This window comes from Sebastes fasciatus, chromosome 24 (assembly GCF_043250625.1).
Source record: "Sebastes fasciatus isolate fSebFas1 chromosome 24, fSebFas1.pri, whole genome shotgun sequence".
Classification (NCBI taxonomy): Eukaryota; Metazoa; Chordata; class Actinopteri; order Perciformes; family Sebastidae; genus Sebastes; species Sebastes fasciatus.
Genome location: NC_133818.1, coordinates 818862 through 846663, shown reverse-complemented (window position 1 = coordinate 846663; position 27802 = coordinate 818862). Strand labels below are relative to the sequence as shown.

At 46.1% G+C, this 27802-nt stretch overlaps 1 protein-coding gene and 1 long non-coding RNA gene across 9 annotated transcripts in view; both read left to right on the top strand.

Moving 5' to 3' along the window:
* Positions 1-1657: 1657 nt before the first annotated feature.
* Positions 1658-27802, top strand: part of LOC141762942 (uncharacterized) — a 33697-nt gene continuing 7552 nt past the window's right edge. For all 3 annotated transcript variants that reach the window (XR_012592943.1, XR_012592942.1, XM_074627128.1), the window contains exons 1-19: positions 1658-2845; positions 3273-3482; positions 4631-4797; positions 5190-5221; positions 5339-5371; positions 7260-7309; positions 8683-12152; positions 12230-12391; positions 17959-18017; positions 18934-18954; positions 21046-21302; positions 21605-21666; positions 21752-21968; positions 22094-23898; positions 23984-24203; positions 26171-26381; positions 26532-26720; positions 26802-27009; positions 27638-27717. Coding sequence is in view for 1 of the 3 variants with exons in the window: in XM_074627128.1 (XP_074483229.1) it covers positions 2767-2845; positions 3273-3482; positions 4631-4797; positions 5190-5221; positions 5339-5371; positions 7260-7309; positions 8683-12152; positions 12230-12391; positions 17959-18017; positions 18934-18954; positions 21046-21302; positions 21605-21666; positions 21752-21968; positions 22094-23898; positions 23984-24203; positions 26171-26381; positions 26532-26720; positions 26802-27009; positions 27638-27717 (7532 nt within the window). In the remaining 2 variants the exon portion in view is untranslated. The remainder of the gene's footprint in view (positions 2846-3272; positions 3483-4630; positions 4798-5189; positions 5222-5338; positions 5372-7259; positions 7310-8682; positions 12153-12229; positions 12392-17958; positions 18018-18933; positions 18955-21045; positions 21303-21604; positions 21667-21751; positions 21969-22093; positions 23899-23983; positions 24204-26170; positions 26382-26531; positions 26721-26801; positions 27010-27637; positions 27718-27802) is intronic.
* Positions 13892-15617, top strand: LOC141762943 (uncharacterized). Of its 6 annotated transcripts, none has more exons than XR_012592948.1 (3): positions 13892-14014; positions 14343-14405; positions 15540-15617. It is a non-coding gene; the product is annotated as an uncharacterized LOC141762943 (long non-coding RNA). The 6 variants fall into 6 exon arrangements; XR_012592949.1 differs by having other exon boundaries at positions 14334-14405; XR_012592944.1 differs by having other exon boundaries at positions 14325-14405.

Genomic DNA, 27802 nt, shown 5'->3' with positions numbered 1-27802 from the left:
TATCTATATATAAATATATATTATAAATAATAAATATATAATATATATATATATATATAATATTTATATATGTATTGTCGTTTATTTTGTCTTCTCTTCTTTATTAGTATAAACGGGTGGTGTGTGTGTGTGTGTCTATAATGTGTGTGTTTGGTAATCTGGGGGTTTTAGCGTAGCGTCCCCCCCCCCCCCCCCGACCCCCTGCTGAGGACCAATCAGCTTCCAGCTCGTTATCTGGATCAGACTTGGGGGGGCGGGAGGGGGACCCTGGCGTGCTACTAGATAGTGGAGAGTTGATGTTTTGCCTCGGCGGCCGTAGAGGAGACTAATCTGAGCAACGGGAGGTCCAGATTAGACCGAATCAGATCCATGGAGCTCCACCCAAAACTAATCCTGAAGAGTCCTGAAGACTGAAACCTGATCCTGGTTCTCTGGTCCTGGTTCTCTGGTCCTGGTTCTCTGGTCCTGGTTCTCTGCTCCTGGTTCTCTGGTCCTGGTTCTCTGGTTCTGGTTCTCTGGTCCTGGTTCTCTGATCCTGGTTCTCTGGTTCTGGTTCTCTGGTTCTGGTTCTCTGATCCTGGTTCTCTGGTCCTGGTTCTCTGGTTCTGGTTCTCTGGTCCTGGTTCTCTGGTTCTGGTTCTCTGGTCCTGGTTCTCTGATCCTGGTTCTCTGGTCCTGGTTCTCTGGTCCTGGTTCTCTGGTTCTGGTTCTCTGGTTCTGGTTCTCTGATCCTGGTTCTCTGGTCCTGGTTCTCTGGTTCTGGTTCTCTGGTCCTGGTTCTCTGGTTCTGGTTCTCTGGTCCTGGTTCTCTGATCCTGGTTCTCTGGTCCTGGTTCTCTGGTCCTGGTTCTCTGGTTCTGGTTCTCTGGTTCTGGTTCTCTGATCCTGGTTCTCTGGTCCTGGTTCTCTGGTTCTGGTTCTCTGGTCCTGGTTCTCTGGTTCTGGTTCTCTGGTCCTGGTTCTCTGATCCTGGTTCTCTGGTCCTGGTTCTCTGGTCCTGGTTCTCTGGTCCTGGTTCTCTGGTTCTGGTTCTCTGGTCCTGGTTCTCTGGTTCTGGTTCTCTGGTTCTGGTTCTCTGGTCCTGGTTCTCTGGTTCTGGTTCTCTGGTCCTGGTTCTCTGATCCTGGTTCTCTGGTCCTGGTTCCCTGGTCCTGGTTCTCTGGTCCTGGTTCTCTGGTCCTGGTTCTCTGATCCTGGTTCTCTGGTCTGGTTCTGGAGTGAGAGAAGGTTCTACCTCGTTGTTTCCTCCCGTTATCCAATAAAAGATGTCTGCTATTGTTGACGGTGAATCAGCGGGGGGGTCACAGTAGTCTGGACCAGGACCAGGACCAGGACAGGTCTAGTTCTAGAGTCCAGGTCCTGTCTGAAGGACTCCATCCTGTTTATTTACTCTCTGAACTGGTTGAGCTGGATTAGGATCAGAGTCTAACCCGGTTTAGTGAAAACAAGCGGGGGGGAAAGCGGCGCTCCACGGTGACCTTTGACCTTCTAATGCTCAGAGTGACCTCTCGGCATGTTGAGCTAATCCACGGATCAGTCTGCCGTAACGACCACCTGGCCGAGGAACCACTCACCGCCTCGGACCGGCAACCTGGACACATTCTGACTGGATCTCTGTGGGAGGAACCCGGTGCACCCGGAGTAAACCCACACCGACCTGCAGTCTAAAGACATGCAGGTCGGCGTGGGTTTACTCCGGGTGCTCCAGTTTCCTCCCACAGTCCAAAGACATGCAAGTCTGCGTGGGTTTACTCCGGGTGCTCCAGTTTCCACCCACAGTCCAAAGACATGCAAGTCTGCGTGGGTTTACTCCGGGTGCTCCAGTTTCCTCCCACAGTCTAAAGACATGCAGGTCTGCGTGGGTTTACTCCGGGTGCTCCAGTTTCCTCCCACAGTCTAAAGACATGCAAGTCTGCGTGGGTTTACTCCGGGTGCTCCAGTTTCCTCCCACAGTCCAAAGACATGCAAGTCTGCGTGGGTTTACTCCGGTTGCTCCGGTTTCCTCCCCCAGTCCAAAGACATGCAGGTAAACCCACTCCAACCTGCATGTCTTTGGACTGTGGGAGGAAACCTGAGAACCTGGAGTAAACCCATGCTAACGGGGAGAACATGCTAACGCCACACAGAAGGCCCCAGGCGGGATTTGAACCTGTGACCCTCTGGCTGCGAGGCGACGGTGTAGTTGTAATGTTTAGTATACAGTTCGTTTGATGTAATGACTTCCTGTTGCAGCGCAGCGGCTCTGACACTCATCCAGTCCAGCAGCTTAACTAATAGGATTACACCAGAAACCTCCCGTCTGCTCAGCTGACAGCAGCGAGCAGCCCAGAGACGCCAGACCGTCCTCAACCTCCACGCACTCAGCTTCCTGTCCAACTGGACCCGGTGGATGGACCAGCTTCCTGTTCTGCTGGACCTGGTGGATGGACGAGTCTGGGACCGATGAGCTGAGGACGTGGACTTAAGTCGTAGAGTCCACCTGGACTTCCTTCAGACTCAGAGTCCTCCTGGACTTCCTTCAGACTCAGAGTCCTCCTGGACTTCCTTCAGACTCAGAGTCCTCCTGGACTTCCTTCAGACTCAGAGTCCTCCTGGACGTCCTTCAGACTCAGAGTCCTCCTGGACTTCCTTCAGACTCAGAGTCCACCTGGACTTCCTTCAGACTCAGAGTCCTCCTGGACTTCCTTCAGATCTGAGACCGATGAGCTGAGGACGTGGACTCTAAGACGTAGAGTCCTCCTGGACTTCCTTTAGTTCTGCTGAGACATGGCAGGAAAGACCGGGACGCTGGTTCTGTGGACGCTCGCCGCGGTGCTGCTGTCAGGACACATCTACACCGAGACAGGTTAGTAGTACTACAAATACTTTTTATTAGTATTATACTTATTGAAGTATTCAGGTCCTTTACTCAAGTAAAAGTACACAAGTATTCTCAGCTTCATGCAGTTAAAGCTGTGAAGTAACTACAGTTGTCGGATAAATGTAGTGCAGTAAAACGTGTTAGTAGTAGTAGCAGTAGTAGCAGCAGTAGCAGCAGCAGTAGTAGTAGTAGTAGTAGTAGTAGTAGTAGTCGTAGTAGCAGTAGCAGCAGTAGCAGCAGCAGCAGCAGCAGCAGTAGTAGTAGTAGCAGTAGCAGTAGTAGTCGTAGTAGTAGTAGTTGTAGTAGCAGTAGTAGCAGCAGTAGCAGTAGTAGTAGTAGATAGTAGTATCCTAGACTACATGTGCTTGGTTACTTCCCATCGCTGAGTGTTCTGGTTTCCGGACGCCTGCAGATGCACCTGATGACCCGGTGGTGGACTCGGAGGAGCGCGGTGGATATTTGGGCGAACCAGCGGTGGACTCAGATCAGCTTCTATACAGACGACACGCCGCTCTGACTCGGAGAAAAAGGAATATCTTGTTTCCCAGCGGAGTCAAACTTTGCAGTCAAGAGACGCTGGACGAGGCCGTCGCCAACCACCTGAACTACTTCCACCTCAGAGGTACGTCCTACCGAGTCCTGGTTCTGGATACTGGTTCTGGATACTGGTTCTGGTTCCTGTCTACAAAACTCTCTTTTTCCTCCTTTAACACTTGAGGTGTTTCACCTAAGCTCTTATCCAAACTGACTTACAAGCTTAACCTCAGAGTCTACGGTCATTAAAGGCAGCCAATCCCAGAGAGGTCAGAGGTCACGCAGAGCTAGATGACTTGTAAAAACACGTTCTTCTACAAGTCACGTAGTCTGGCGTTCAATATGATAAACTAAGAAAAACAACACGATGAACTATGAAAAACTACATGATAAACTAAGAAAAAATACGTGATAAACTAAGAATAGCATCATGACAAACTAAGAAAAACTATGTGATAAACTAAGAAAAACAACACGATGAACTATGAAAAACGACGTGATAAACTAAGAAAAACAACACGATGAACTATGAAAAACGACGTGATAAACTAAGAAAAACTGTGATAAACTAAGAAAAACAACACGATAAACTAAGAAAAACGACGTGATAAACTAAGAAAAACTGTGATAAACTAAGAAAAATGACGTGATAAACTAAGAAAAACTGATAAACTAAGAAAAACTATGTGATAAACTAAGAAAAACTGATAAACTAAGAAAAACTATGTGATAAACTAAGAAAAACAACACGATGAACTATGAAAAATGACGTGATAAACTAAGAAAAACTGTGATAAACTAAGAAAAACACCACGATAAACTAAGAAAAACGACGTGATAAACTAAGAAAAACTGTGATAAACTAAGAAAAATTACGTGATAAACTAAGAAAAACTGATAAACTAAGAAAAACGACGTGATAAACTAAGACAAACTGTGATAAACTAAGAAAAATGACGTGATAAACTAAGAAAAACTGATAAACTAAGAAAAACTATGTGATAAACTAAGAAAAACTGTGATGAATTAAGAAAAACTATGTGATAAACTAAGAAAAACTGTGATGAATTAAGAAAAACTATGTGACAAACTAAGAAAAACAGTGATAAACTAAGAAAAACAACATGATGAACTAAGAAAAACTACGTGATAAACTAAGAATAGCATCATGACAAACTATGAAAAAGTTAGTATGTTTCAGTATGTAACGTGTTGAATATAACATACATGTTTCAGTGTGCCAGGAGACGGTGTGGGAGGCCTTTAAGATCTTCTGGGACCGGTTGCCGGAGCGGGACGAGTACCAGGACTGGGTCGGTCGCTGCATGGATGGATCGCTCAGCGTCATGGACATCGGCAGCTTCTTCAGCCAATCAGAGGAGCACACAGACCTCATCAGGACCGTGAGTACTTTAATGTCTTTAGAGTACTTTACACACAGTACTATCTCTACCAGGTACTTCACTACTGCACAATACACACAGTACTATCTCTACCAGGTACTCCACTACTGCACAATACACACAGTACTATCTCTACCAGGTACTCCACTACTGCACGTTACACACAGTACTATCTCTACCAGGTACTTCACTACTGCACAATACACACAGTACTATCTCTACCAGGTACTCCACTACTGCACAATACACACAGTACTATCTCTACCAGGTACTCCACTACTGCACGTTACACACAGTACTATCTCTACCAGGTACTTCACTACTGCACAATACACACAGTACTATATATAGTACTACTAAATATAAAGTGATGATGTGTGTCTTTGTTTCAGAGGGTTGCCCTGGCGGCGGCGGCGATGAACAGGTGAGTTTATGAGTCACCTGATCTGGTGGTGGAACCAGACCAGGTTATTAATGAAAGGTGTGAATGTGAACGTGGTTGTGTATTGACACCTGTGCTGTGTTTCATCACCTGCTGCAGTGTAACCATCACACCAGGTCCTCCTCCATGCAGGTAGGCCACCTAAACACCTGTCTAGCTTTAAACTGGGCTACGTTAAGAACACCTGGACTACTTTAATAACCCTAAACACCTGGACTACGTTACGAACACCTGGACTACTTTAATAACCCTAAACACCTGGACTACTTTAATAACCCTAAACACCTGGACTACGTTAAGAACACCTGGGCTACTTTAATAACCCTAAACACCTGGACTACGTTACGAACACCTGGACTACTTTAATAACCCTAAACACCTGGACTACGTTAAGAACACCTGGGCTACTTTAATAACCCTAAACACCTGGACTACGTTACGAACACCTGGACTACTTTAATAACCCTAAACACCTGGACTACGTTACGAACACCTGGACTACTTTAATAACCCTAAACACCTGGACTACGTTACGAACACCTGGACTACGTTACGAACACCTGGACTACTTTAATAACCCTAAACACCTGGACTACTTTAATAACCCTAAACACCTGGACTACGTTAAGAACACCTGGGCTACTTTAATAACCCTAAACACCTGGACTACGTTACGAACACCTGGACTACTTTAATAACCCTAAACACCTGGACTACGTTAAGAACACCTGGGCTACTTTAATAACCCTAAACACCTGGACTACGTTACGAACACCTGGACTACTTTAATAACCCTAAACACCTGGACTACGTTACGAACACCTGGACTACTTTAATAACCCTAAACACCTGGACTACGTTACGAACACCTGGACTACGTTACGAACACCTGGACTACTTTAATAACCCTAAACACCTGGACTACTTTAATAACCCTAAACACCTGGACTACGTTACGAACACCTGGACTACTTTAATAACCCTAAACACCTGGACTACGTTACGAACACCTGGACTACGTTACGAACACCTGGACTACTTTAATAACCCTAAACACCTGGACTACTTTAATAACCCTAAACACCTGGACTACGTTAAGAACACCTGGGCTACTTTAATAACCCTAAACACCTGGACTACGTTAAGAACACCTGGGCTACTTTAATAACCCTAAACACCTGGACTACGTTACGAACACCTGGACTACTTTAATAACCCTAAACACCTGGACTACGTTACGAACACCTGGACTACTTTAATAACCCTAAACACCTGGACTACGTTACGAACACCTGGACTACTTTAATAACCCTAAACACCTGGACTACGTTAAGAACACCTGGGCTACTTTAATAACCCTAAACACCTGGACTACGTTAAGAACACCTGGACTACTTTAATAACCCTAAACACCTGGACTACTTTAATAACCCTAAACACCTGGACTACGTTAAGAACACCTGGGCTACTTTAATAACCCTAAACACCTGGACTACTTTAATAACCCTAAACACCTGGACTACGTTAAGAACACCTGGGCTACTTTAATAACCCTAAACACCTGGACTACTTTAATAACCCTAAACACCTGGGCTACTTTAATAACCCTAAACACCTGGACTACGTTACGAACACCTGGATTACTTTAATAACCCTAAACACCTGGACTACGTTAAGAACACCTGGACTACTTTAATAACCCTAAAAAGCTGTGTGTGCTGCGGCGGCCCGGCCGTGCTGCTGCGGCCCGGCCGTGCTGCTGCGGCCCGGCCGTGCTGCTGCGGCCCGGCCGTGCTGCTGCGGCCCGGCCGTGCTGCTCTTTAATGAATGTTAAGGGGAACACCAACTATTTTAAGACCTCACAGATGTTAAACATCTTAAAATAGGTGAAAACTCCCCTTTAAACATCTGCTTTAAACATCTGCTTCTGCTCTATATTCTAGATGTATTCTGTCTCAGTTTGACAGAGACGGTGTTGGTGTCTCACTGTCCTCTTGTTTTCTGTCTCTTTGTCCTGCAGCTCTGAATCAACGTCCAGCGTCCAGACGGCCGGATCACTGAGACCAGCAGGTAAATAAATAAACACTCACCTGAGGCTGACCTCCCCGAGCTCTGATTAACACAGTGAACACACACCAAGCATTCACTCACTCATTCATTCATTCACTCATTCACTCATTCACTCATTCATTCACACACTCATTCACTCATTCATTTAGGGATGCACCAATACCACTTTTTTCAGACCGAGTACAAGTACTTACAGATCGGGGCTCGGCCCACGTAAAAGGCTCCAGAGGTCTGCAGCGATGTCGGCAACCCACCCGACCCGTCTTGAAACACGGACCAAGGAGTCTAACGCACGCGTGAGTCAGAGGGTGACAGCAAAACCCCGTGGAGCAATGAAAGTGAGGGCCAGCGCAAACTGAGGTGGAATCCCGGCCCAGCGGGGTCGGGTGCACCACCGGCCCGTCTCGGCTGCACCGTCGGGGGGGTGTAGCATGAGGACCCGAAAGACGGTGACGAGAGGTTAACGTCACGCTGCCGTAAAGGGGTATCGGAGACGTTTTGCGAGTTCATGAGCACAGTATCGGACCCGATACTGGTATCGGTGCATCACTAGATTCATTCATTCATTCATTCATTGCATATAAATATATATATATATATATGAACCTAAACTAGAGCCAGAACCTGGACTGGAGCCAGAACCTAAACTAGAGCCAGAACCTGGACTAGAGCCAGAACCTGGACCGGAGCCAGAACCTGGACTAGAGCCAGAACCTAAACTAGAGCCAGAACCTGGACTAGAGCCAGAACCTGGACTAGAGCCAGAACCTGGACTGGAGCCAGAACCTAAACTAGAGCCAGAACCTGGACTAGAGCCAGAACCTGGACTGGAGCCAGAACCTAAACTAGAGCCAGAACCTGGACTAGAGCCAGAACCTGGACCGGAGCCAGAACCTGGACTAGAGCCAGAACCTGGACTGGAGCCAGACCAGTAAAAGTTGAGTCTGGAGGTATTGGAGCAGCAGCTGGTTAACGGCGTCTTACTGGTGACCCGTAGAAAGTCTCCGCTGACCTCTCGGTGGAAAACAACCACCCTAAAGGTCCGTCCAGGTTTAGAAGTCTGTCTCCAGCTTACACCCACCTCAGCTCCTGATTCCCGTCACACGGTCCGGTCCCAGAATAGACCTGTAAGCCTATTTACAGGCAGCAGCAGGCTGGTCAGTGGAGGGTTACTGCTGGACAAGTATCAGGGTTAGTGAGATCACAGCTGAAAGGGGTTGGACTGGTTTGTATCGGCGCCAACGAGGAACCAAAGGTCACCTGACTCTGAAACAGATTCAACACTTTTATGTAATGTCAAAGTGTCGTAGAAGCAGAGTCAGGACAACTCTCTTCCCATCGTCCTAATTTGTATCTATATTGTCATTTTACAGACGTCATCTTCATCGGCTCGGACACAGCTGACCACGATGACCTTCCACCGGGCTTCGAGTTCACTGCTTGGACCGCTCCACCTTCTGCAACCGAAGGGTCGGTTCAAGACGCTGCAACATCCAGAACCAGGACCTCTGAGCCTGCGATCGCTGCCATGCCAGAAGACACTGAAGACGTCCAGGACGTTGAGGACATTGCGGAGGATACGGTAGAGGTGGAGGTCGCTGACTCTGTTACCCACAAGCCCTTTGCTGGGATTGTTGAGGAAGACCCAACAGAAGAGGAGGATGTAGTGGAAGATGTGGATGTACCTGATGTCACCCCAGAAGGTGAGGAGCCACCCTCAGAGATCATGGCTGAAGTGGTCCCCACAGAAGCTACTGTTGGGTTTTACACAAAGCCCACTACGGTACCGGCCACACTGGAAGAATTAGGACAGGAAGTACCCTCGGAGCCCGGGGCCCTGGCTCCGTCAGAAGGCCTATCCGAGCAGACACCTGAGATAACCTCCAACGTCGTTGTGGGCCCAGAAGTTCAAGAAGCTCCAGATAGTTCTTTGGATTTCACCCCAGACGAAGCCTTGACTGATGAGGTTGAGGAAACTGTACCAGATGCACCTGAATTAGTTGAGGTGGCAATTCCTGAGGAACCTGAAGATGACATACTGAAACCACCTGTAGAACATCCTTCAGAGGCCGCTGTAGAAGTTCAGGTCAGCACCGATGCAACTCCAACTGTATTTTTGATAACAGATCCAGAAGAAGAAGCAGAAATATTTATTAAAGTGACTCCAGAACAAGAATCTGTCTCGGTTCCTTCCCAGACCTCCGACCGGATCCCAGAACAAGAATCTGTCTCGGTTCCTTCCCAGTCGTCCGTCCGGACCACAACAGACGAGATAGCAGTAGAAGTTAGTAAAGCGCCAGGCGGCAAACCAACCCTGACCGAGCCAGCCGTAGTGATCTTACAAGATGACCAGGATGAAGACACCTCCGATGACACTGAGGAGGTTCCACCAAACACTACAGTGGAGGCAACCGTTACCGTACAGGATACAGTAGAACCTTCGGTACGTGTCACAGTAGAAGAAGAACCAGCTGAAGCTACAATAGAAACAGCAATCATTGAAGAACGGCCAGTAGAGACAGTAGGAGAAGGAACAATTGAAGGTGAAGAAACACCAGAGGAACCCACAGAACCTGTAGTGAAAGAAGGAACAGGTGTTATTGAATTTGCACAAGAAGCAGAACCTGTAGTAGAACCTACAGGAGAAACTGTGCAAGAACCAGAACCTGTTCAAGAAACTGAAGAAGTAGTAGAACCTACAGGAGATGCTGCAAAAGAAGCAGAACCTGTTGTAGAACCTACAGGAGAAACTGTGCAAGAAGCAGAACCTGTTCAAGAAACTGAAGAAGTAGAACCTACAGGAGATGCTGCAAAAGAAGCAGAACCTGTAGTAGAACCTACAGGAGAAACTGTGCAAGAACCAGAACCTGTTCAAGAAACTGAAGAAGTAGTAGAACCTACAGGAGGTGCTGCAAAAGAAGCAGAACCTACAGAAGAAACTGTGGAAATAGTAGAACCTACAGGAGGTGCCACAAAAGAAGCAGAACCTACAGAAGAAACTGTGCAAGAACCAGGACCTGTTCAAGAAACTGAAGAAGTAGTAGAACCTACAGGAGGTGCTGCAAAAGAAGCAGAACCTACAGAAGAAACTGTAGAAATAGTAGAACCTACAGGAGGTGCTGCAAAAGAAGCAGAACCTACAGAAGAAAAAGTGCAAGAACCAGAACCTGTTCAAGAAACTGTAGAAACAGTAAAACCTACAGGGGATGCTGCAAAAGAAGCAGAACCTACAGTAAAAACTGTACAAGATCCAGAACCTGTTCAAGAATCTGTAGAAGTAGTAGAACCTACAGGAGGTGCTGCAAAGGAAGCAGAACCTGCTGAAGCGACAAAACCCACAGGAGAACCAGCACAAGTTGTGGAACCTGTAGAAGAGACAGCAGAAGAGACAGAACCCACCAAAGAACCAGCAAAAGAAGCAGAACTAGTAGAAGAAATTGCAGAGGAGAAGGAACCCAAAGGAGAACCAGCACAAGTAGTGGAACCAACGCAAGAAGCAGAACTTGTAGAAGAAATTGCAGAGGAGAAGGAACCCACAGGAGAACCACCACAAGTAGTGGAACCAACGCAAGAAGCAGAACTTGTAGAAGAAATTGCAGAGGAGAAAGAACCCACAGGAGAACCAACACAAGTAGTGGAACCTGTAGAAGAAACAGAACTCATAGAAGAACGAGCACAAGAAGCAGAACCCGTACAAGAAATTGCAGAGGAAACGGAACCCACAGAAGAACCAGCACAAGTAGTGGAACCTATAGAAGAAACAGAACTCGTAGAAGGAATTGCAAAGGAGACGGAACCCACAGGAGAACCAGCCCAAGTCGTGGAACCTGTTGAAGAAACAGAACTCGTACAAGAAATTGCAGAGGAGAAGGAACCTACAGGAGGACCAGCCCAAGTCGTGGAACCTGTTGAAGAAACAGAACCCACCAGAGAAGCAGAACTGGTAGAAGAAATTGCAGAGGAGAAGGAACCTGCAGCAGAACCAGCCCAAGTTGTGGAACCTATTGAAGAAACAGAACTCGTAGAAGAAATTGCAGAGGAGCAGGAACCTACAGGAGGAACTGCACAAGAAGCGGAACCTGAAGTAGTAACTGATGAGGATAAAATGGATCTTGCCATAAAATCCGTAGATATCTCACAAGAAGCAGCCGGAGGGGAACCATTGGAGGATCGAGACGAAGCGGGTTCTGAGGAACCGGAGGAGGTTAGTGTTGCCGAGGAAGTCGTCCCAGACACTGTTGATGCAACGCCACCAGAGTTTGATGAAGAGATCACTCCAGATATCGTTGTCGTCCCAGAAGACGACGTGGAGGACACTCCTGAACCAGAGGTAACCGGGGAACCTCCAGGAGGGCCTGAGGCAGAAGTACCACCAGAACCCACCAGGAAGACTACTACACCGTTGGTTGAGGCTGCAAGTGAAGCTCCAGAATCTTTCCCTGAGAAAGAAATAGTCCCAGAGGCTCCAAGTGAAACCTCTCCAGAAATTGTGACTCTTGCCCGTCCAGAGACGACCTCAGGGGTTCCCGACGAGCCGGTTCTGGAGGTTGCACCTGGACCAAGTGAGGACCAGGTTGTCCCAGAGGAAGTTGAGGGTACCTCCCCAGATGTTAAAGCAGAAGAAACCATGACGGAGGCTCCAGTAGAGGTCACCTCCGAGTCTTTTGCCCAAGTCACCCCAGAAATGACGCAGGCTTCTGCTGTGGATGTCACTTTAGGGGTTACAACCAAGTACGTACCGGAGTACAACAACGGCAACTTCCCCCACCCAACAGAGAGGCCGGATGACTTGGAGGACAACTTCCTGGGAAACAACGACTTTGGGTTCGAGGAGGAGAACGCTGTAAGTGAATCTAGTTTAGTTATAGGATCCCGATACGATGTACCAACCCCTAAACTTGTGTTTTCTTGTACGTTCAGATCGGTAACGAGATCGACGAGACGCTGCTGTGGCCCTCGAAGACTCTGAAGGTCCAGGTGGTGGAGCTGAGCATCAAGCTGAGAGCAGAAACCTACAACGACGCTCTGAGAGACCCGAGCAGCTTCCAGTACCAGCAGCTCGCCAAACACTTCACCCGCCGGGTACGAACATCTTTACTACCGAAGGTTTCTAAAAGAATGTTGCGTATAACAATGTCGCGTACAACAACGTTGCGTACAACAACGTTGTGTATAACAACGTCGCGTACAACAACGTTGCGTAAAACAACGTTGCGTACAACAACGTCGCGTATAACAACGTCGCGTACAACAACGTTGTGTATAACAACGTCGCGTACAACAACGTCGCGTACAACAACGTTGTGTACAACGTCGCGTACAACAACGTTGCGTACAACAACAACAACGTCGCGTACAACAACGTCGCGTACAACAACGTCGCGTACAACAACGTCGCGTACAACAACGTCGCGTACAAAGTCGCGTACAACAAGGTCGCGTACAACAAGGTCGCGTACAACAAAGTCGCGTACAACAAAGTCGCGTACAACAAAGTCGCGTACAACAACGTCGCGTACAACAACAACAACGTCGCGTACAACAACATTGCGTATAACAACGTCGCCACGGACCCCTGGGGGTCCCCGGACCCCACTTTGAGAACCACTGTGTAAATCTACAATGCCAGCAGGTCTTTGTCAACATATAGAAGATCTAGAGGAGAGAGTGTAGTATATATGGAGTATAGTAGTAGTATAGTAGTAGTATGTGGGTATATATGGAGTATAGTAGTAGTATAGTAGTAGTATGTGGGTATATATGGAGTATAGTAGTAGTATAGTAGTAATATGTTGGTATATATGGAGTATAGTAGTAGTATAGTAGTAATATGTTGGTATATATGGAGTATAATAGTAGTATAGTAGTAGTATGTGGGTCGATCCATCAGCCAGTCGTCTCTCTGACGTCCAGAATGAACTCATTACTAGCTGGTGGTTTCCTACAAACTGCAGACTCAGGGTTTCAGGTCTTCAGGTCTTCAGGTCTTCAGGGTTTCAGGTCTTCAGGGTTTCAGGTCTTCAGGTCTTCAGGGTTTCAGGGTTTCAGGTCTTCAGGGTTTCAGGTCTTCAGGGTTTCAGATCTTCAGGTCTTCAGGGTTTCAGGTCTTCAGGTCTTCAGGGTTTCAGGTCTTCAGGACTCTGGCTCCGGTTTAAAGACCTGCTCGCACTAAGCGTCTTGACGCTGTAAAGCTCCAGTTTCCTGGAGGCTGCCAGAATCTATAGATGTACATACGAGCCGAGCCAGAGGCAGAACCAGCGGAGCTGGAAACCTCCTCTCACAAAACGAGCACAGTGACTCATGTTGGAAAAAACACGGCGTGCCAGGAAAGCCGAGGTCGCCTCCTCCGGTATTCCCGCTCCGCCGGGACGCCTTCGGGCTCCGAGCCACCGCCATGACGCTGGGAGCCCAGTTTATGGCTCCAATGGCGGCGTCATTAATGAGGGAATATGACGGGGCTCAGACAGCAGAGAGACAGTAGAGACAGTAGAGACAGTAGAGACAGTAGAGAGACAGTAGAGACAGCAGAGAGACAGTAGAGACAGTAGAGACAGTAGAGACAATAGAGACAGTAGAGAGACAGTAGAGACAGTAGAGAGACAGTAGAGACAGTAGAGACAGTAGAGACAGCAGAGACAGTAGAGAGACAGTAGAGACAGCAGAGACAGCAGAGACAGTAGAGACAGCAGAGACAGTAGAGAGACAGTAGAGACAGCAGAGAGACAGTAGAGACAGTAGAGACAGTAGAGACAGTAGAGACAGTAGAGAGACAGTAAAGACAGCAGAGAGACAGTAGAGACAGTAGAGACAGCAGAGACAGTAGAGAGACAGTAGAGACAGTAGAGAGACAGTAGAGACAGCAGAGAGACAGTAGAGACAGTAGAGACACTGTAGAGTCTTTTTACCTTTCAGACAGACGGGACAGTAGAGACAGTAGAGAGACAGTAGAGACAGTAGAGACAGAGTAGAGACAGCAGAGAGACAGTAGAGACAGTAGAGACAGTAGAGACAGTAGAGACAGCAGAGACAGTAGAGAGACAGTAGAGACAGCAGAGACAGCAGAGACAGTAGAGACAGCAGAGACAGTAGAGAGACAGTAGAGACAGCAGAGAGACAGTAGAGACAGTAGAGACAGTAGAGAGACAGTAGAGAGACAGTAGAGAGACACAGTAGAGACAGTAGAGACAGTAGAGACAGCAGAGAGACAGTAGAGACAGTAGAGAGACAGTAGAGAGACAGCAGAGAGACAGTAGAGAGACACAGTAGAGACAGTAGAGAGACAGTAGAGACAGTAGAGACAGTAGAGACACTGTAGAGTCTTTTTACCTTTCAGACAGACGGGACAGTAGAGACAGAGTAGAGACAGCAGAGAGACAGTAGAGACAGCAGAGACAGTAGAGACAGAGTAGAGACAGCAGAGAGACAGTAGAGACAGTAGAGACACTGTAGAGTCTTTTTACCTTTCAGACAGACGGGACAGTAGAGACAGTAGAGACAGAGTAGAGACAGCAGAGAGACAGTAGAGACAGTAGAGAGACAGCAGAGACAGTAGAGAGACAGCAGAGAGACAGTAGAGACAGTAGAGACAGTAGAGAGACAGCAGAGACAGTAGAGAGACAGCAGAGAGACAGTAGAGACAGTAGAGACAGCAGAGACAGCAGAGAGACAGCAGAGACAGTAGAGACAGCAGAGAGACAGCAGAGAGACAGTAGAGAGACAGTAGAGAGACAGCAGAGACAGTAGAGAGACAGCAGAGAGACAGTAGAGACAGTAGAGACAGCAGAGAGACAGCAGAGAGACAGTAGAGACAGCAGAGAGACAGCAGAGAGACAGCAGAGAGACAGTAGAGACAGTAGAGACAGCAGAGAGACAGCAGAGAGACAGTAGAGAGACAGTAGAGAGACAGCAGAGACAGTAGAGAGACAGCAGAGAGACAGTAGAGACAGTAGAGACAGCAGAGAGACAGCAGAGAGACAGCAGAGAGACAGTAGAGAGACAGTAGAGAGACAGTAGAGAGACAGCAGAGAGACAGTAGAGACAGCAGAGAGACAGTAGAGACAGCAGAGAGACAGCAGAGAGACAGTAGAGAGACAGTAGAGACAGTAGAGAGACAGTAGAGAGACAGTAGAGAGACAGTAGAGAGACAGCAGAGAGACAGTAGAGACAGCAGAGAGACAGCAGAGAGACAGTAGAGAGACAGTAGAGACAGCAGAGACAGTAGAGACAGTAGAGAGACAGCAGAGACAGTAGAGACAGTAGAGACAGCAGAGAGACAGTAGAGACAGCAGAGACAGTAGAGACAGTAGAGAGACAGCAGAGACAGTAGAGACAGTAGAGACACTGTAGAGTCTTTTTACCTTTCAGACAGACGGGACAGTAGAGACAGTAGAGACAGAGTAGAGACAGCAGAGAGACAGTAGAGACAGTAGAGACAGAGTAGAGACAGCAGAGAGACAGTAGAGACAGCAGAGACAGTAGAGACAGAGTAGAGACAGCAGAGAGACAGTAGAGACAGCAGAGACAGTAGAGACAGAGTAGAGACAGCAGAGAGACAGTAGAGACAGTAGAGACACTGTAGAGTCTTTTTACCTTTCAGACAGACGGGACAGTAGAGACAGTAGAGACAGAGTAGAGACAGCAGAGAGACAGTAGAGACAGTAGAGACAGAGTAGAGACAGCAGAGAGACAGTAGAGACAGCAGAGACAGTAGAGACAGAGTAGAGACAGCAGAGAGACAGTAGAGACAGCAGAGACAGTAGAGACAGAGTAGAGACAGCAGAGAGACAGTAGAGACAGTAGAGACACTGTAGAGTCTTTTTACCTTTCAGACAGACGGGACAGTAGAGACAGTAGAGACAGAGTAGAGACAGCAGAGAGACAGTAGAGAGACAGTAGAGAGACAGCAGAGACAGTAGAGACAGCAGAGAGACAGTAGAGACAGTAGAGACAGCAGAGAGACAGTAGAGACAGCAGAGACAGTAGAGACAGTAGAGAGACAGTAGAGAGACAGTAGAGAGACAGCAGAGACAGTAGAGAGACAGCAGAGAGACAGTAGAGACAGTAGAGACAGCAGAGAGACAGCAGAGAGACAGTAGAGACAGCAGAGAGACAGTAGAGACAGTAGAGACAGCAGAGAGACAATAGAGACAGTAGAGACAGCAGAGAGACAGCAGAGAGACAGTAGAGACAGCAGAGAGACAGTAGAGACAGTAGAGACAGCAGAGAGACAGTAGAGACAGCAGAGACAGTAGAGACAGTAGAGAGACAGTAGAGACAGTAGAGAGACAGCAGAGACAGTAGAGAGACAGCAGAGAGACAGTAGAGACAGTAGAGACAGCAGAGAGACAGCAGAGAGACAGTAGAGACAGCAGAGAGACAGTAGAGACAGTAGAGACAGCAGAGAGACAGTAGAGACAGTAGAGACAGCAGAGAGACAGCAGAGAGACAGTAGAGACAGCAGAGAGACAGTAGAGACAGTAGAGACAGCAGAGAGACAGTAGAGACAGCAGAGACAGTAGAGACAGTAGAGAGACAGCAGAGACAGTAGAGACACTGTAGAGTCTTTTTACCTTTCAGACAGACGGGACAGTAGAGACAGTAGAGACAGAGTAGAGACAGCAGAGAGACAGTAGAGACAGTAGAGACAGAGTAGAGACAGCAGAGAGACAGTAGAGACAGTAGAGACAGTAGAGACACTGTAGAGTCTTTTTACCTTTCAGACAGACGGGACAGTAGAGACAGTAGAGACAGAGTAGAGACAGCAGAGAGACAGTAGAGAGACACAGTAGAGACAGTAGAGAGACAGTAGAGACAGTAGAGAGACAGTAGAGACAGTAGAGAGACACAGTAGAGACAGTAGAGAGACAGTAGAGACAGTAGAGAGACACAGTAGAGACAGTAGAGAGACAGTAGAGACAGTAGAGAGACAGTAGAGAGACAGTAGAGAGACACAGTAGAGACAGTAGAGAGACAGTAGAGACAGTAGAGAGACAGTAGAGACAGTAGAGAGACAGTAGAGACAGTAGAGAGACACAGTAGAGACAGTAGAGAGACAGTAGAGACAGTAGAGAGACAGTAGAGACAGTAGAGAGACACAGTAGAGACAGCAGAGAGACAGTAGAGACAGTAGAGACACTGTAGAGTCTTTTTACCTTTCAGACAGACGGGACAGTAGAGACAGTAGAGACAGAGTAGAGACAGCAGAGAGACAGTAGAGACAGTAGAGACAGAGTAGAGACAGACGGGACGAATATCTGAAGATTAACTTCAGTAAACTTCATTAAACTAAACTAAATAATATCTCGTTGTAAAGGCGACTTTCTGCAAACTACAAACTACAAGCATGAAAAACATTCAGACACATCTAAAACAAATACACAAAAAATATCCCAAAGATTATTACTGACAAATATACGAACAATGATTAGTAAAAACATGTGAACCAGATGTCTCAGTAGGTTTCTGTTGCTCATGAAGTTATAGAATATGTGAAAATGAAACAAAATAACATGTTTTAGTAGAGAGGACTTTAACCCTAAACCCCTAACCTTTAACCTTTAACCCTAACCCCCTAACCTTTAACCCTTTAATCCCAGGTGTTAGTAGAGAGGACTTGATTTGAGTCGTTCTTTCTTCTCTTTAACATTCAGATCGAAGACGCCTTCGACAGGCTGCCGGGCTTCAAGAGCGTCTACGTGGTCGAGTTCAGGTAAATATTATATTTATATTTATAATTATATTTATATTTATATTTATATTTATATTTATATTTATAATTATATTTATATTTATATTTATAATTATATTTATATTTATATTTATATTTATAATTATAATTATATTTATATTTATAATTATATTTATAATTATAATTATATTTATATTTATATTAATATTTATAATTATATTTATATTTATAATTATATTTATAATTATATTTATATTTATATTTATAATTATATTTATAATTATATTTATATTAATATTTATAATTATATTTATATTTATATTTATAATTATATTTATATTTATATTTATATTAATATTTATAATTATATTTATATTTATAATTATATTTATAATTATATTTATATTTATAATTATATTTATAATTATATTTATATTTATATTTATAATTATATTTATTTGTATTTGTATTTTTATTTTTATATTTATATGTATATTTATAATTATATTTATATTTATAATTATATTTATAATTATATTTATATTTATATTTATAATTATATTTATTTGTATTTGTATTTTTATTTTTATATTTATATGTATATTTATAATTATATTTATAATTATATTTATATTTATATTTATATTTATAATTATATTTATTTGTATTTTTATTTTTATTTTTATATTTATATGTATATTTATAATTATATTTATATTTATAATTATATTTATAATTATATTTATAATTATATTTATATTAATATTTATAATTATAATTATATTTATAATTATATTTATATTTATAATTATATTTATTTGTATTTGTATTTTTATTTTTATATTTATATGTATATTTATATTCATATGTATTTTAATGGATGGTAAACTGAGACTTTATTTCATGTGTTTATGTGATGTTGTGTTTGTGTTGTCAGACCTCAGAAGGACCTGGAGCGGTGAGTTTAACCTACTTTACTCTTTTATTCACTTGATACTTACTTTATCTCCACATGTTAAACCTTTATTATCTCTATTATTACCTTTATCATCTCTATTATTACCTTTATCATCTCTATTATTACCTCTATTATTACCTTTATTACCTCTATTATTACCTTTATTATCTCTATTATTACCTTTATCATCTCTATTATTACCTTTATCATCTCTATTATTACCTCTATTATTACCTTTATTACCTCTATTATTACCTTTATTATCTCTATTATTACCTTTATCATCTCTATTATTACCTTTATTACCTCTATTATTACCTTTATTATCTCTATTATTACCTTTATCATCTCTATTATTACCTTTATCATCTCTATTATTACCTTTATCATCTCTATTATTACCTCTATTATTACCTTTATTATCTCTATTATTACCTTTATCATCTCTATTATTACCTTTATTACCTCTATTATTACCTTTATTATCTCTATTATTACCTTTATTACCTCTATTATTACCTTTATTATCTCTATTATTACCTTTATTATCTCTATTATTACCGTTATCATCTCTATTATTACCTTTATCATCTCTATTATTACCTCTATTATTACCTTTATTATCTCTATTATTACCTTTATTACCTCTATTATTACCTTTATCATCTCTATTATTACCTTTATCATCTCTATTATTACCTTTATCATCTCTATTATTACCTCTATTATTACCTTTATTACCTCTATTATTACCTTTATTACCTCTATTATTACCTTTATCATCTATATTATTACCTCTATTATTACCTTTATTACCTCTATTATTACCTTTATTATCTCTATTATTACCTTTATCATCTCTATTATTACCTTTATTACCTCTATTATTACCTTTATTATCTCTATTATTACCGTTATCATCTCTATTATTACCTTTATCATCTCTATTATTACCTTTATCATCTCTATTATTACCTTTATCATCTCTATTATTACCTCTATTATTACCTTTATTACCTCTATTATTACCTTTATTATCTCTATTATTACCTTTATTATTGTAGTTTATCCGACCTGGATTCTGTGTTTGTGTTGAAGTAAATAAGAGCTCTAATACTTAATGCCCTTAACAATAGTCAATCAGCTCTTAAGTGGGATAAGTCGCTTGCCGGCCACCTGCAGCCGCCGCCAGATTACCGTTGAGGTTTACGACGACCTCGCCACCCCCCCCCCCGACCTCCAGAGAGACTCTTTAACTCACCTGATCTCTGCTGTCGTAGAAAGCAGCGAGCTGAAGGAGGAGATATGGTCGTTAAATGAGGTCAGGAAGATGTGAACAGATGAACAGATGTCAGATTATGGGATGGCCGTGATGTCAGGTTAGATGTTTGCAGGTTAAAGGAGGTCACCTGGACCCCGACAACAATAAAACACCGTGATGGGGGGGGGGCGTCGCTCTGAGCTAAATGCTAACACATCTCAGTTTAAACCGTAGACCGTATAGAAGAAGTGGACGTAGTCACCGTGATGTCATCCACTGCTTTGTGGACTGATGTTTTGAAGCCTTTTAGCCTTCTCCATATTGGTTTTTGGCGTTGTCATCTTGGTTTTTACCCGTTGCTATCTTGGTTTTTGGTCGTCGCCATCTTGGTTTTTGGTCGTCGCCATCTTGGTTTCTGGCATTGTCATCTTGGTTTTTGGCATTGTCGTTTAGGTTTTTGGCGTTGTCATCTTGGTTTTTGGCGTTGTCATCTTGAATTTTGCGTTGTCGTTTAGATTTTTGGCCATCACCATCTTGGTTTTCGGCGTTGTCATCTTGGTTTTCGGCGTTGTCATCTTGGTTTTTGGCGTTGTCATCTTGAATTTTGCGTTGTCGTTTAGATTTTTGGCCGTCACCATCTTGGTTTTCGGCGTTGTCATCTTGGTTTTCGGCATTGTCATCTTGGTTTTAGTTTTTTGTCGTTTAGGTTTTTGGCCGTCACCATCTTACCACCATTAGAAAGAATGCAGGTTTAAGGCACTTCATCATTGGCTTCACTTCTCAGACCCATAGGTAGCCCGCTGGTTTAAACTGGTCTTGTTCCCTCTCAGGGGTCTGGTGGTTCTGGTCCACTACGCCATCACCCTGGAGGTGGACAGCAGCAGCGGCATCGCCAACGACACGCTGGACTTCATCTCTCTGCAGAACAACCTGGTAGAAAAGAACTACCCCGGAGCCGCCGAGCAGCCCACCGTCGTCTACACCATCACCGACTTCCGCAACTACATCACTGAGGCTCTGCACAAGGACAACTTGCTGAGCAACAGCAGCCTGGCGATGCAGACGGACGCTCTGCGGCTGGAGAACGGTACCACGTTGCATTCACACATTTAGTCGCTTGTTACAACTTATATTTCAACTCATTCATACAGATGTATTGCTCCTTTGGTACTGCAAAGAAAAGTCCAGTTTTTGATAGAATAGTATTTTCAGGACGTAAGTTAATTTTAAACCGAAAAGGAGAAATATGAGGTATTTTAAAGTTTCAAATGATGATGGTGTTAAAGGTTCCAGTTGGATCAGCCGATCAAAGAGAACTTTAGTCTTTTTATAGTGTATTTGATCCCAGATCGAAGAATACAGGAAGTAATTACTGACTCTTTTCTGCAGCGGAGAACTTGTTACCGATTGTGAAACCTACGATCCGACCGTCCGACGCCTTCGACAACATGGTGAGTTCAACTGAACCAGAAGAAGAAACCGATCACAGAATTAAAGACACCTTCATATAAACATCAGTAAACCTTCTTCTTTCAGGATAACATCCTCGCTGCAGAGAAGCCTCCCGACGCTCCGATCCACGAGGTGGAAAGCAACATCTTCCTCAACAAAGACGACTTCCTGTTCGACCCCTTCGACGAGTGGAAAGTCCCCCAGGTTGAGGTGGTGAGCGAGAACGACGTCTTCATGTTCGACGACATCACGATTCCGACACCCGCCGCCGATTTCCCCAAGAAGACCATCGGGAGAGAGAGTGAGCTAACGTTCATTAAAGATGGTCAACCCAATCAGAGACTAACTGACTTGACCGATGATGGAACTCAAAGTCCACTTAACACCTTTTCATAAAAACTCTCCGTGTGCTTTTCTGGCTTACAGATATTGAAGATGAGGGATTCCTTGAAAGTAATGCTCCTGCCGCCGGTGACGACCCCCGAGAGGACCTTGCGGTTGGTCCCAGAGGCTCCTCTGCAGCCGTCGCCCCTCCACCGCCGGTGAAACCACAAACAGGCTCTGAGGCCACGCTGGACGGAGGATCTGGCTCTGGTTTCTCTGGAGACGGCCAGGGTGACGATCTCTGGGCCCGGCAGCCGGCGACATCCTCTTACGAGACTAGCTTCTACGAGGAGGGGGACGGCAGCCTGGAGGTGCTACCGCCGCCTGACCTGGAGGAGACCGAGGACGAAGATGAAGACGAGGAGGCCTTCACCGTTGAGTCGCCAACCACTGACAAAGAGGACGTAATTGCGATGGAGTTCACCAATGCTTCCCCTTTGCAGACAACAACAGTTCCTGCTTTTGAAAAATCAGTGCTGGATGGAGGCATTGAGGAACCTTTCTTGGACCAGGTTTTAGTTACGCAGCACATCAGTACAGACCCTCGTTACTCAACCACCACCGGAGCACCTGTATTCTCACCCGAAAGAACCTTGACTGTTGAACTTTCAGTGCAAACAGTGGAGGCATCCGGCATCTATGACGATGACGATGACTCCTTGACCGGACCACATACCCTCACGGCGCCAGTCACAGATCCTCCTGAACCTGAAGCTAGGACTCGCGAGGCCCCTGTTTTTGCAGGGCCAACTGATTCCGCAGTCAGGCTTCCAGAAACCGCTGAAGATGTGGAAGTAACTACTGATGCAGCAATAGAGCTTCCAGTGGCTACCGTTGGGTCTGAATCAGAAGAATATGTACCCGAGAAGGAGGAGGTTGAAGTTATTGTTGCGCCTGAAGCACCTGAAGTCCCTGACACTGACACTTCCTCTACCGAAGCGTCACCTACGTTTGTAGAAGTCCAGGCAGTCACAGTCAAAGAATCCAGCCTTGATACGATCACCGTAGAATCACCAGAACTTAAGATATTCACGGAAAATCCTAAATTGCTGCCGCCAGAAACCGAAGACCACGATGAGGTAGAAATTTTAGAGGAGCAACACATCATCGGCGTCGCCGATCCTGTGATAACGACGACGCTGGCGGTTGGTATCCAAGACGAGGATCTGGTTGTGGATGAAGTCATGGTTGTCACCACGACGACTGCTGCTCCGGTCCTCACTTCTTCTGTAAGTCCAGACCACAGCAGAAGCATCGCTCTCTCGCCTGAGAAGGAATCACCATTCACTCGAGTGTCGGATTCGGCGCCGGATGACGAGGAACCGGTTGACCATGAGCACATGAACCATGAAGACGTTGACGAAGTTCCAATGAATCCGACTTCAGCTGTTCCTCATTTGAAGCCATCGGTGGTGGTTGTGGACAAAACAGAAGGTGCTTCAACGGATGCCGTAGAAGCATCGCCAGGAGACTTGTTAACCACCTTGACGAATGCTTCAGAGAGTGAATCAGGTAGTGTTACCCTCCAAACTTCCTTGCTTCAGGAAGTCAACAACACCACCCCCGCCGCGACCGAGATCCAACCCTTAGATTTTTCTGAGGTGCCGAGCATCGACGTCAGCTTCGATGTGTTCCCGTATGGCGGTGTGGCAGTTGAAGGTGACAGCAGCGGCTTCTACAGTGGGGCTCAGGGTTCAGACCTGGACGCCTTCGCATTGCCGACCCGACCCGGCAAGGCCCTGACGGTGTTCTTCAGGCTCAGGGTGACCAACATGGCATTCTCCTTGGACCTCTTCAACAAGAGCTCCCCTGAGTACAAGGCCTTGGAGCAACGCTTCCTAGAACTGGTGAGAACTCAAAGACTCTGGAGAATAAAACCTTCTAGATTCTTGTGTTACGTTCTTCACGTGTGTCTTCGTCTTCACCTTGCAGCTGGTCCCGTACCTTCAGACCAACCTGAACAACTTCCAGAACCTGGAGATCCTCAACTTCAGGAACGGCAGCATCGTGGTGAACAGCAGGATGAGGTTCGGTAAGCCAGTTCCCAGAGGGGTCGACAACGTGGTCTACCTCATCCTGGAGGACTTCGCCAACACCGCTTACCAGACCATGAACCTGTCCATCGACAAGCACTCGCTGGACGTCGAGTCAGGTAGGACTGAAGTCGGTCAGTTCGATGTCTGGTCCCGGGGTCTGGTCCCGGGGTCTGGTCCCGATGTCTGGTCCCGGGATCAATCCCGAGGTCTGGTCCCGAGGTCTGGTCCCGGGGTCTGGTCCCGATGTCTGGTCCCGGGATCAATCCCGAGGTCTGGTCCCGAGGTCTGGTCCCGGGGTCTGGTCCCAGGGTCAGACCCGGGGTCTGGTCCCGAGGTCAGGTCCCGAGGTCAATCCCGAGGTCAGTCCCGAGGTCTCGTCCCGGGGTCTGGTCCCGGGGTCAGTCCCGAGGTCTGGTCCCGAGGTCTGTTCCCGGGGTCAGTCCAGAGGTCTGGTCCCGAGGTCTGGTCCCAAGGTCTGGTCCCGAGGTCTGGTCCCGGGGTCAGTCCCGAGGTCTGGTCCCGAGGTCTGGTCCCGGGGTCTGGTCCCGGGGTCTGGTCCCGGGGTCTGGTCCCGGGGTCTGGTCCCGAGGTCTGGTCCCGAGGTCTGGTCCCGAGGTCTGGTCCCGAGGTCTGGTCCCGGGGTCTGGTCCCGGGGTCTGGTCCCGAGGTCTGGTCCTGGGGTCTGGTCTCGGGGTCAGTCCCGGGGTCTGGTCCCGGGGTCTGGTCCCGAGGTCTGGTCCCGGGGTCTGGTCCCGGGGTCTGGTCCCGGGGTCTGGTCCCGGGGTCTGGTCCCGAGGTCTGGTCCCGAGGTCTGGTCCCGAGGTCTGGTCCCGAGGTCTGGTCCCGGGGTCTGGTCCCGGGGTCTGGTCCCGAGGTCTGGTCCTGGGGTCTGGTCTCGGGGTCAGTCCCGGGGTCTGGTCCCGGGGTCTGGTCCCGGGGTCTGGTCCCGAGGTCTGGTCCCGGAGTATCTGCAAAGTAACTAGTAACTAATATTGTCAGATAATTGTAGTGAAGTAAAAAGTAGAATGTTTACCTCTGAGATGAGTAGAAGTATAAAGTTACATAAAATGTAAATACTCAAGTAAAGTACAAGTACCTGAAACCCCTGGACCCCCCTAGAGGGTCTTGTTGGGTCTTGTTGGGTCCTGGGTTAACTACTTGTTATTAGTACCACATACGAGTGATTTAAGAGAACTAGTTGTATTTACTCATACTACATGTTCTGGATGAATACTACTAGGAGTACTACGTTGTGTACTTGTACCTTCAGAGGGTGTTTGTGTTCAGAAGCGGTTCATGAGGTGAATCCTGGTTAGCTCTCCTGTCAGGACTATAAGATGTAATACCTGAGATAATCTGTCTGAGAGGAACGTGAGCAGCAGAACAACACTGACTCATATCTCTTATCTGTCTGAGTACAACCAAGTACACATGTGAAGTACTTGTACTTCTTTCTACTTGTACTCCACTACATTTATCTGACAGCTTTACTGACTTTACTAATTAAGATTTGAAGAGTTTATAAAATCTGATTCTTTATTTATTTATTAAATTAAACTCCCAACCAGTTTATACTAGCACGTACTTTACGTTTTACTGATATTACTGACATACTTGTACTTGTTGTGTGTATTTTATTGTGAGGGGGGGTTCAGTGATTTACTGTCACTTCCATCTCTGCTGAGCTGCAGCTCTTTAATCCGTCTGAGCCAATCAGAGGAGCTCCTGACAGCCAGTGAGTCACCGTGGTCATCTGATAATCACTTTAGTCCTGAAGGCACCTTTACCACGGTCACCGTAGCGGGTCCTGCAGAGGCCGTGGTTCTGGTCCTGGATCTGGACTTAGCATGAAGTCATTAGGAGAGTTTGTTGAAGGTGTTTCCAGGGTCTGACCCGAGGTCTGGTCCCAGGGCTAGACCCGAGGTCTGGTCCCAGGGTCAGACCCGAGGTCTGGTCCCTGGGTCTGTCCTGGGATCTGGTCCCAGGTTTAGTACCAAAGTCTGAAAACCATTCAGATCCTTAACTGCAGGTTTGACTAAACCGTCTTCTTCTTCTTCTGTGGTTGCCTCCTCGTCCTCCTCAGGTGACCGGGCCGACCCCTGTAAGTTCCAGGACTGTAACGACTTCTCCAGGTGTCAGGTCAACAGGTGGTCCGGTGAGGCCGAGTGCGTGTGCGCCGCCGGCTACCTGAGCGTGGACGGCCTGCCGTGTCAGAGCGTCTGCGAGGTGCAGCCCAACTTCTGCCTCAACGACGGCAAATGTGACGTCATCCCCGGCAAGGGCGCCATCTGCAGGTCGGAGACGGTTTTATAAGACACAAAATAAACTTAATTTTGAACTTTATTCTGGTCTTTAAGTTTAAACATTTAAAACCTAAAAGTGGTTGAACAGCCAGAACAAACAACGGTTGTTCTTGGCGGTAACTGTGGGAACCTTTGCTGCAGGTGTCGGGTCGGAGAGAACTGGTGGTATCGCGGTGAGCACTGCGAGGAGTACGTCTCCGAGCCGCTGGTGGTTGGCATCGCCATCGCCTCGGTGGCCGGCTTCCTCCTGGTGGCGGCCGGCATCATCTTCTTCCTGGCACGGACGCTGCGAGAGCAGTACGACGGGGAGGACAGCGAGGACCCGCTACGGTAGGTGACGGCACCATCTGACTGTTTACCTGATCTGATCCAGTAGTTTGTCCAGATATTCTAAACGTGTTTTCCTTCCAGACGGGGAAACAGTCCGCCAACGCTGGAGCGCGCCACCAAGTTGGACCCCACGTTTGAGAGCGACCAGGTCACCGCCCAGTACTACCGGCGCTACAATGACGACAACGCGCCCCACTACAGCAGCCACGCCGGCGCCGGCGGCTCCAGAGACCTCGACAGGGCTCTCGAGATACAACACATCTGCCAGAACACCACGCTCACCCAGGAGGTACGAGAACTGTCCTCCGTACAGCGGAGTGTCATCAGCGTAGAGGTGGATTTTAATATTATGTCCAAATAATCACAATATAAATAGAAGTGGCCCCAAAATTGAGCCTTGTGGGACGCCGTAACTATAAAAGAGCAGAGACCTCTCTACTGTACAGTAGGAAAGAACCCTGAACCCTTAAAGGAATAGTTCAGGTGTTTTTATTTATCCGTAGTCAGTGTTTTACGACAGTAGATGGAGCATACCAATGTCCTGCTGTGGACACCTATAAACATATATATCAGTCTAAGTGTCGCTCTCTTCAAATCCACCAGACTCCATTCACAAAACTAGTAATTTAACCTCTCAGAACAAGGACTGGTCTACCGCTGCATCCATCAGGTTAGTTTGTTTTATTGAGTGACTTTGGTGTTTTAAAGGGTTAGTCTGGTTTCACCAAAGTCACAGAATAAACGACCGATCGAGGCAGCGTTTGTGAAACCTGCAACAGGAAGTGTTGAGATAAATGAGACGATCGAGTGTTGTTGTGTCTCAGCAGCAGGTCTTTCCTCTTCAGTCTACAACTGATTAACAGCCTGACTGTCGGGTAAACATGTTTTCTGACCTCTGACCTCTGACCTCTCGGCAGGAGATCCAGGAGCGTCTGAGGATCATCGAGTTGTGCGCCAGAGATCAACACTTTGCAGACTTTGTGCGACAGACTCAATTGTGAGTGTTTTCATAAGTGTAAAGTTGTGATTTAGTCGTCATGTTTTAGTCACCTGAGCGAGCGAGGTCTGTTTATACTCGCTGG